Source organism: Polypterus senegalus, chromosome 3, assembly GCF_016835505.1.
Source record: "Polypterus senegalus isolate Bchr_013 chromosome 3, ASM1683550v1, whole genome shotgun sequence".
Taxonomy (NCBI): Eukaryota; Metazoa; Chordata; class Cladistia; order Polypteriformes; family Polypteridae; genus Polypterus; species Polypterus senegalus.
Genome location: NC_053156.1, coordinates 10,402,013 through 10,411,921, shown reverse-complemented (window position 1 = coordinate 10,411,921; position 9,909 = coordinate 10,402,013). Strand labels below are relative to the sequence as shown.

At 49.7% G+C, this 9,909-nt stretch overlaps 1 protein-coding gene across 1 annotated transcript; it reads right to left on the bottom strand.

Moving 5' to 3' along the window:
* Positions 1-326: 326 nt before the first annotated feature.
* Positions 327-9,465, bottom strand: LOC120524807 (NADH dehydrogenase [ubiquinone] 1 alpha subcomplex subunit 4-like 2). The gene is made up of 4 exons (XM_039746561.1): positions 9,346-9,465; positions 740-828; positions 557-617; positions 327-433 (listed from the first exon to the last, which is right to left on the bottom strand). Exons 1-4 carry the CDS (start codon positions 9,385-9,387, stop codon positions 377-379), a joined length of 249 nt encoding a protein of 82 aa, XP_039602495.1. The 5' UTR covers positions 9,388-9,465; the 3' UTR covers positions 327-376.
* Positions 9,466-9,909: the final 444 nt, after the last annotated feature.

Genomic DNA, 9,909 nt, shown 5'->3' with positions numbered 1-9,909 from the left:
TCCCCTGCCAGCCCCCCCATCGGGGCGCTTTATTTCATATTTAGCCCCGAGATGAGTTTGTCATAGTAACTGGAGCCGTGGCGGGCCGCCCGAAGGCTGTCTGATTGAGCGCATCGCTGCAGCGGCACGGACGCCATTGTGCACCATGGAGTGTCCAGCTGAAGCCTCATTTGCGTGGCAAGGCGAGCGGGTGGGGGGAATGGGGGGCTCTCGCTCGGCTCAGTCCCGTCGGCTCTCGTCTGCATACACAGAGCCTCCTTTATGCGGGTGCCCGGGAGACGAGGCCAGCGGAGTCGTGGGAAAAGAGAAGAGAGGAGGGGCACGGCTGAGGTTGGGCACTCGTGTTTATTGGCATCGAGACATGAGCCCCACCAAATCAGAAGTCGGGGCCCTCCTTCTTCAGTTTCTTGTAGTCCGTGTTGATGGCGACGAACTGAAAGAGAGAAAGTGCAGACCAAAGAGGTCATCGGGGTGCAGCCTGCCCACCCTGCCATTTAGGTCCTAGGGGTATAGTGGGAGTCACACCCGTGAACTATGAGGTGGCGTCGGGCTTTACCTTGTACTGGTGAGACGGACTCAGCTTGGTCCACGGCTCCGGGTTGTTCTTCCTGTCCCAGCTGCCATTCAAAAGAAGCGACAACAAGAGAAGCCTGTGAGTAAAGGCTCAATGGCCGCTTTGTCTGCCCGGTGGCAGGCAGCCATCATGGCAGCTCTCCGTCATAAAGCAATGTGGCCTTACCTGCACTCAGGGTGGCGCAGTGCCAGGCGCAGGAGGTACAGGCCTGCTCCCCCCATCCCCACGCTGATGAAGAAGAAGAGTGGAATGAGCTGCAAGGGAAGAGAGGACCATTAGTGGGGGGCCTCGTGTCTATTTGAGCTTTCCGAGGACGCAATGTGGACGACCCCTCGGTCAGTGGTACTGAGACCAGCACCCTTAGTCCAGTCAGACAGAGCAGGACTCCTCTGAATCAACCTCTACCTTACAGAGCTCCTCTCCTACCACCGGCCGAGTGTGCCATACAATGGAGTCTGTCATGGGCACGGGTGAGGAGGAGGAATGGCGCTGGCCTCTGTACACGGGACAACATGACTGGGGCTACCACTAAAAGGTGTGTTGATAGAAAAGGCGCAATCTTAATGGCCGACTGGAAAGATATTTACATTGAAAAATATGAAAAAGAACTGTGAAAGGGGCGTCAAAGGCACTATCCAGTATTAATTAATGATAGACAGAAAAGGCCTTATATGATAGAAAAGTATTAAAACCATCATACAAGAAATGTGCAAGGCACTATATTACTGATAGATAATGACAAAAGGCACTATAAAAGAGACATGAAAGGCACTCTATAATAGTAAAATATCCATCCATCCATTTTCTAACCCGCTGAATCCGAATACAGGGTCACGGGGGTCTGCTGGAGCCAATCCCAGCCAACACAGGGCACAAGGCAGGAACCAATCCTGGGCAGGGTGCCAACCCACCGCAGGACACACACAAACACACCCACACACCAAGCACACACTAGGGCCAATTTAGAATCGCCAATCCACCCAACTGGCATGTCTTTGGACTGTGGGAGGAAACCCACGCAGACACGGGGAGAACATGCAAACTCCACGCAGGGAGGACCCAATAGTAAAATATGAATTGTGAAATAAAGGCTTGGTATGTATGATAGACAGGGACGACGCTATATAATGGACAAATGTGCAAAGCACTACAAAATAGTTGGGGAGGCAGACGTAAAGGTACTATCCATCCATCCATCCATCCATTAACCAACCCGCTATAGCCTAACTACAGGGTCACGTGGTCTGCTGGAGCCAATCCCAGCCATCACAGGGCGCAAGGCAGGAAACAAACCCCGGGCAGGGCGCCAGCCCACCGCAATAAAGGTACTATAACTGAAAAATATGAACAGCATTATGATCATTTGGAAAGACACTATATAACAGTAAAATACAAAAAGCGCAAAAAAAAATAGATGTGAAGGCATCATTATTATGTTACTATGTAAGATTAACTTGAAAAATACTATAAACTATATAGACCTTAAACTCTTGATAGATGGGAAAGGCGCTACATAATAGAAGAATACTGAAAAAAAATATATAAGAGGCGTGAAAGGCGCTAAGAGACATTAAGTGTATGAGAGGCCCTGTAAAACAGACTTGAATTCAGAAGTGTAATGCTAGATAGGTAAGGCGCTATATACTAGAGCAATATTAAAATAATGATATACTATATAGGGTGGTCCAGATCTAACTATGCACTTTTCATTACGCTATAACTTATCGAGTTTATTACATAGAAAATCACCAGAAAAATCCCAGACCATCGAGAAGTGTGCGAACTGACGACATGAAGAATCGTCTTCGCGCCGAACTGGAATCGTCCTCACATAAATCAAAGTCAGCCGGACAATCTGGATCTGCATAATTCGATCTGAACCCCCCTGTATAATACTAAATGGAGTGCTGCATTTTAACCCATTCTTGTCTGTCTTGGCACTTCACAGTGCTACATGTCGGTCAGACGGTCACCGGTGAATTTCCCTGGACATTAACACATAGATGTAAAAGGCACTATATAATAGATTGAAAAGGCGTGAAAAGTGTAAAAGATTTAAAAGGAACTCCATTATAGACAGAGATGTGAAAGACACCACATATTACTAAATGAAACGCTGCATTTCGATCGAGAAAGTGTCCCCGTAGGACAATAAACGAGTCCTGCCGCCAGGGGTTTAGAAGCGACAGGCAGGACGTTGGAGATCAGAACACGTGAGGTGCGCTATTTCAGTTGATTTCTAAGGATGGAGTAACACACAGAACTCCATTTCGGATCGTAGAGCGCCTTTCATCGCACGTGTTTGCTCGCCAGTCAGAATTTCACTGTACTTTGTCCCATCATGGCTGCTCCTCTTCCTCCTCCTGTTCTTCTCAGGTGTCTTCTCTTCCTGGTGGCCGGCAGTTTGTCATTCCAGTCGATTATTGTCGCCAATGGCGGGGTCTTCATTGTGTTCATTTAAGTGGGCTCGCACGTTCACATTTTGAACCCTTCATCACTTCTTTTACTGCCAAACAGCTGCATTTGGAGTCTGAGAACGAGATGTGAATAAGATGGCAGCTAAAAAGCCAGTCCCAGCTCGTTTGCACCCCCGTGTGTTTCATAAAACACGCCGAGAGACAATAAGCCTCACTGGCGGACAAAGTGCTCCGAAGAGCGTGTCGTCCGAGAGCCTCTGAACCAAAGACTATTTCATGAACGCCGGGATCTGAGATGGAGACCCCGGGTGTACGTGGACATGACCTGGACAGGGGGCCCAGCTGGCAGAATATGAAGTGGCCAGGCGCCCACCTCTTACTCTAAATGCGTCGGGCGGCTGCACCTGGTTGACGAGTGTTCCGTTAGGTGGCAGCGCTGTACAGACCACCCTGTGCCCGTCCCGCGAAGCCTTCAGGAAAGCTCCAGAAGCAGGGCTGCGCTATGAAGTACCCATAAAGCGCCTTGAAGGGGTCGGACAGCTTTGTCTCAAATAAGGAGGTAAGTGGGGCTGCGGCCAAAGGAGGTCTGCCCTTGCCAAGTCCATCTGAGCCCCCAGTGTGGGCTCCTGTACTCTTCGCTTATTCCTTTTCCTTTCTCCGCTGTTTTTTTCCCCCTTCCTTTAACACACACACACCTGTCGAAGACCCCCGCACTCCACCTGCACCTTTTTAAACTTTCCAGCCCGTCTATAGTTTTTATTTCTAACAACTGCAGAGAAAGATAAAAGGAGCAGCAGCCAGCCGGCTTTTACTTTCACCTCAAGACTGTCGCACTTTCTCTGAAGTTGGAATTCTCTTTTCTGTTTGGCTTTTGCCGCCCGTCAGTTTGGATCCCCTCCTCGTCGGTGGTCTCCCGGTGGTCTCCTCCTCCTTCTCCTTCTCCAGCGCGACTTCGGCTGCCGCTTTGCTGTTTAATAGAAGACACGCGCACGATTCTATATTTTTATGCTACAATATTTACATAATTATGAGGGTCTGTAAGGGAGGGGTAGCTGTGGGGGGGCGGCGTCCCGACCCGAAGTGCCTCAGGGCGAAGGTCGTGGCGAGCACGCGCCTCGTCCGGTCATCCCAGGCTTGCTGAGACGACGAACGCATTATAAATGCAAAGTAAATATATTTTTTGGCAATTACCATAAATGCGTGTAATTAGCGACTGTTTAAAAACTGTCTCTTACCTGAAATGCGGCAATTTGTTAAACATGGCTGGGGGAAATAAAAAGCGCGCACGTTTCACTAATTGAACATCACACGCAAGAAGAGCCGTCTGTCTATAAACATGAATTGAAAATGAAAGGCGCACGGCAGGGGGGCGACCATGCGCGCCGCGACATCCGACCGTCTGTACACAGGGACTGGCAGCAGTGGGAACTGGCGGGTGAAATGAGATCCTAGATGTATATAGCGCCTTCTCCTGCCAAGCTCCGTGACCCCGCCCACTGTGAAAGGCGCTTTAATATGCCTTGACTCAACTCTGCTCTCTCGATCCCAACCTCTCGGCCCCCTCCCACTCTTGAACCCGCGCTCATTCTGCCAGCTGCTGCTCGCACGGTCCTCGGTGACGCGCTCGGCTCTGATTGGCTGGCCTCGCGGAGTCACACGTTCAATACACCGAGTTGGAGCCACGCGCGCTATTAATACAGGGGACGAGCAAGCGGAGGACCCCACTAGCCTCCCCTCCCTCGTTTTAGACCACCGGCAGTCTGCTAACAGCTTGGTAGACTTCTCCTCTCCCTGCGGCCCTGATGTCGGCCCTTTCCTCGTGAACTCCTCCATCGCCACGGATAGTCGGCCTCAGACTCTCATAACGGGACACAACTTAATTAATGAAGCGAGCTAGAAAGGGTTAATACATATTACAGACGTGCATTGATTGGAATTACTTGGGGTCTGCGGTTCGTGACCAGCCGGTTTATACGGGACATTTGGCCATACTGCAAATAATACACGACGAGACACGATGCACAAGAAGGGAAGTGTCACTCTTAAAATGAGGATGAGTGAATCTACCGTTCACGTTTGTCATTTTAAGATTGAAATGGGTCAGTTGTATAAACGCACCGAGGGGCTTTCTAGCCCAGCCGGGTTATTTCCAGTGAGGACATATACGTTGTTCAACTTGTTAGTTTGTGAATTATTATTATTATGAGTATTATTACTTATTATATGACTTTACCCAGGGTGGCTTATTACCTCATTTGTGGCACAATCGGTTGCATTTATTTACAGTATTTCCACAATTGCAGCCCAGGCGAGTAAGGTGACTTGCTCAGGGTCACACCGTGGATTTGAAACCCTAACTTTAGGGTTTGAAATCCAAAGCCTTAAACGCCACTTCGTTGCTCCCAGTTGACAACCGTCCTGCTGTTGAATGCCTTGTGGTGCCAAGCGATAGGTGCTGTTTCACCCGGGACGGTTTGGGTTAAACACGAAGTCCTCAATAATTCATGCATATCGTCTAAGCCGCATTATGTGCCCGTTGTCACAAAATACAATACAATACAATTTATTTTTTGTATAACCCAAAATCAGACAAGAAGTGCCACAATGGGCTTTAACTTGCGGGACGCCGCGTTATCAGCCCTATGTGACAGAGGCGACTGCGTCTGCTCCACGGCGTGGACACGGAGGGCGCCGCTGATGCCTGTAGAGACTCGGGTGTGTGCCCGGAGTGCACCTGGCATTAGAGGGCACTGTCCTCCAGTCGGGTGGTTGTCATCACGCGTGGTGGCTCTTTCCACGTGACTCGCGCGTTCCCCTCTTTCTTTGATTGCCGCTCTCGTTAATTCGTCTGTTCAGCGATTTGAAGCCGCGCACAAACAAAGATCGATTGATTTATTGCCGGTGCGCCTTTTTAAACCACGTTCTGGAGAGCCGAGCATACATAAAGTGAGGAATGAATAATGAGGGCGGTGCAGCTCGGTCATCAGCGGCTTTGAAGATCTCGTGGGTCCTGGACCACCTGAGGAGATCCCTGCACCCCGAGTGCCCCTTTACATACACACAAACACACACACACACACACACATCTTCATTTGTAACGACAGCCATTGTGCTGAAGTGGCTCGAGATGAGATCAGCCGCCTCGACGATCCCCCCGCTCAGTGCGACGCAACTCTAAATCTGATTCGCCGAGCCGAATACAGTATGCTGGGGTTCCATCTCTACAAGGGGCGGGGCCGCAGCGACACCTGCAGCCTGGACCTGAGCAGCTCCGATTCTCCGAAAACGTGCGCGCGCACGTTTCGTTTTCGCTTTTTTTCCCACAAGGTGAGAAAACTGCTGGCGTCATCGAAATTTGGAGATCTCTTCGAGCCTGCGCAAAACCCGCGTGACAGACAGCCAAGGAGAGATAAGTGGGCGGGATGGACATCTGAAACCGGGGGTCCAGGCGTCCCCCTTTCCCTAAACTCTTCTACATAATTTTGTGAGGTTGGAGTCCCCGCTCTGACGTCACTTTAAGATGGGTATCCCGCATAATCCACGAACTGTGCGACATAAGGGATGTCCGGTTCGGCTCGGCAAGCCTGGCACCGCGTCCCCGTTGTCTTACTTATTATTTATTACTTGGCTGGCGCCTTTATCTGACATACCATTTTCAATTGGAGCCCAGGCAGGTGAAGCGATTTGCTCAGGGTCACACAGTGGTGTCAAGTAGTGGGAGTCGAACCAACAACCTCAGGGTCTCAAGTCCAAAATCTTAGTTAGCGCGCCAGACTGCCTGCAGCGATCAGCTGTTCGGAAACAAAAGGCGGTGCGTAGCCATTGGCGCAGGTCTTCCGGGAGCGCGCATGCGGGGTGTCTCGATGTTATTAACATTAACAGTAACGCCAGCAATAAAAACACACAAAATGGCAGAACACTGTCAAGCCGGTGCATTGCAAATAGGAGTGGGCGATGTAGAAGTTGAAGTGTCGTCATGAGCGGCTGAGGGTCGGGAAGTGGCTCTGGGCCATTATGGGCATTTAGCCACACACAGCTGGGCAAGGTGGGAGTGGAAAAAATCAGGTGGGCGACAATTTGGGTGGTGACACGGGGCAGGGTGCAAGCTGCACAGGGACCAGCAGGCGGAAAATCAAACCCTGGACCACTACGGCCCCTTTATTATTATTATTATGGTCGGATTAAAACCTTAAGAAGGCCCTAAGCACTTAAATGATTAGGATGCCCCATATCTTTCGCTCTAATTCAATAAACAATAATAAACCGGAAAATCAAATTGTATTTTTCGAATTGAAACAAAACTTACCGCAAGATAAAATAATGTTTATTTTGAAGTCTGACATCCTATGATCCATAGTAAAGCCGGCAATGGAAAATGTCTGCGGTGCCCCCCCTAACCTTGATGCCACACGTGCGTATTTTGCGTAATGGTTATTATTATTATTATTATTAATTATGTTACCAAGTTTGACAATCTTTACGCTTACTGCACTACACCTATGCGGATGTGGCTCGTGCCACATTTCCCATTATTGTTGTTTTATTACATTTCTGTGTTTGCCTGCGGGGGGATTGCCCGTTTTTGTACAAATACAAATAAAACAAACACAACTTATTAAAAAGTCAGCAGGGAGAATCAAAAACTAAAGATGGCACAGTGGCCTACTGATTACGAAAGCCCCCGTTGTCGTGGTTTTTTTTTTGTCCTTCTCATCTACTAAGCTGGCCAGGTGCCGTTTAAAGCGCCTTCACACTTTGTCATAAATACGCGTGGTTGGACATTTTTCGTGTGAAGAAGACACAAGATTGGAGGTGAGGAAGCCATCATGGCACCAGAGACTGGCGAGGTGTGGCCCATTGATGGGCACATATCGAAGACATTCATATGGAGACATAAATACGAATATCGATATGGAGATGTGTTTGTAGATGAATAAAGATATGGAGACATATATTAGAATAGAGACAGAGACATTAATACGAAACATAGATATGTATGGGGGTAGATATAGATATGAATAAAGATATAGATCTAGATATAAAAGTAGATATAGAGACGGATATAGACACCAGTATAGATATGGCTACAGATACAAAGATATAAATATGCACTTAAGGATACTGATATAAAACCAGATAAGATACACCTATAGATATGGATAAAGCTGTGGCTATAGATCTCAGACTAGATAGAGAGATATTGATACAGAGATGTAAATATGAATGGAGATAGATATGGCTAGAGAGATCCAGACACACACGTAGACACAGAGAGACAGAGAGGGACGCTAAAGACGACAATCAAGACGCAGACATGGCGACAGACACCGATGTACTGCACATATAAATGCAGAGGTAGAGGAGGATATAATGTGCGAGTCATTCTAAGGGCGCACACACACACACACACTCACTCACACACACACACACACACACCGGTTTCCGAGGACGTGTCGACTTTTAGGGTCCGGGACCCCCTCACAGACACCCCCCCCCCATCCCGGCGGAGGTCGAGCCGAGCTGGGCGGGCTGTGCGGTTCCGCTTTTCTTCGTCTCTCTGTCTGTCTCTCTGCGCCCCGCCATTTCTTGTCATCCTTTCTATTCCCGGTCGCCTGTCGCTTTTTCGGCTTTTCTCCGTCGGTCTATTTTATTTCCTTATTGGTTTTTTTTATGTGTGTGTGTGTCGCGTTTCTCGTGTACTTTCTTTGCTTGGCTGCTCCTCGACTTCCACAGAGGGCTGTGTTTTTCTGGGGTCCTGTAACGCGGGTTGAAGCCCATCGCCCATCACCCACCGCCTGCCCCGCCCGTGTAATTTGTTTCACGTTTTTCCTATTATTTAATTTTTCTTAGGAAGTGCTCTGTTTATTTCCCCGCCTGACAGAGGAAGGGCTCGTCTCCATCTGCTTAATTTCGTGCCCCCCTCCACCAGCCCCCCTTCCTATTTGTCTCATTTTTTTTTTTGCTTTCAGTTTTTTATTCAAACGAAGCCATCGACATTGGCTTTGATAAAACGGAACAACGAATGCGTTCGACGGACATGCATTCCCATTACGAATGACACTCCCGTTATGGTGTCGCCCCCTGAAAGCCTGGAATTGGCACCGCCGCTAAGGGGGCTCGTGCAGGTGCTGCAGTTTGCTGCGCTATACTGTCTCCAGAAGTGACCACCCCGACCCCTGGTCACTCTCTCTGCATGGGATGTGACCTCCTGTCACCTTAATGTCGTTAAGTCGGCCACACGGATTTTCCCCAAAACGCCAGAGCGACGAGCATCGCGAAAAGCGGCAACTGAAAGAGGCGCCTGAAAGTGCACGAAAGGCGACAAAGCGACACGGAGAGGGCGCGCACACTTACTCCGGGCTTCTTCCGGGCCTGTCGGCTGAGCACACGCAACATCTTTTACTTTTCCGTGAATGCGGTCGCGAACTTTCCTCCGGTCGTCTTCTCGCTGACGCGGTGGTCGGACCTGTTGCGTATCCGTACGCCCCCTGGCGGCGGAGCCTGCGAGCTGCGCGCCTCTAATTGGCTTCATCTGGACGCTCACGGGGCCTCCACGCCCCTACCCCCACCCGCCCCCATACGCCGCGCTGTTGCAAACGGACACCTAAAGTGGCCGATCTGGGGGGCGCATACGGCGCTTCTCTTGACACAGGGGATCCGGTCCGGGACAGTTGCAAAGAGCCATGGAGAATGTCACCTAAGCAATGGCTTTCGTGTGGTCACCTGGGGCGTGTTGAAATCTGCTCAGTTTGATTCTCCACTTGTGACATGGTGGCAATGGGGACACCTGGGTGACATTCAAAAGAGGCTGATCAACTGAAGGATGGGACTCAGCATTAAGCCAGATTGATGAGAGCTAGGGCAGGAGGTCCCAAATGGCACATCGGGACGTGGCAGGACATAAAGTGTCCAAAGGGC

Bases quoted from the DNA above. Each gene is read 5' to 3' on its own strand.
- LOC120524807 (XM_039746561.1), bottom strand. From the start codon at position 9,387: ATGTTGCGTGTGCTCAGCCGACAGGCCCGGAAGAAGCCCGGA. The intron at 618-739 runs GTAAGGCCACAT...TTTGAATGGCAG, and splicing joins CTGCGCCACCCTGAGTGCAG to CTGGGACAGGAAGAACAACC. The intron at 434-556 runs GTAAAGCCCGAC...TCTCTCTTTCAG, and splicing joins GTCCGTCTCACCAGTACAAG to TTCGTCGCCATCAACACGGA.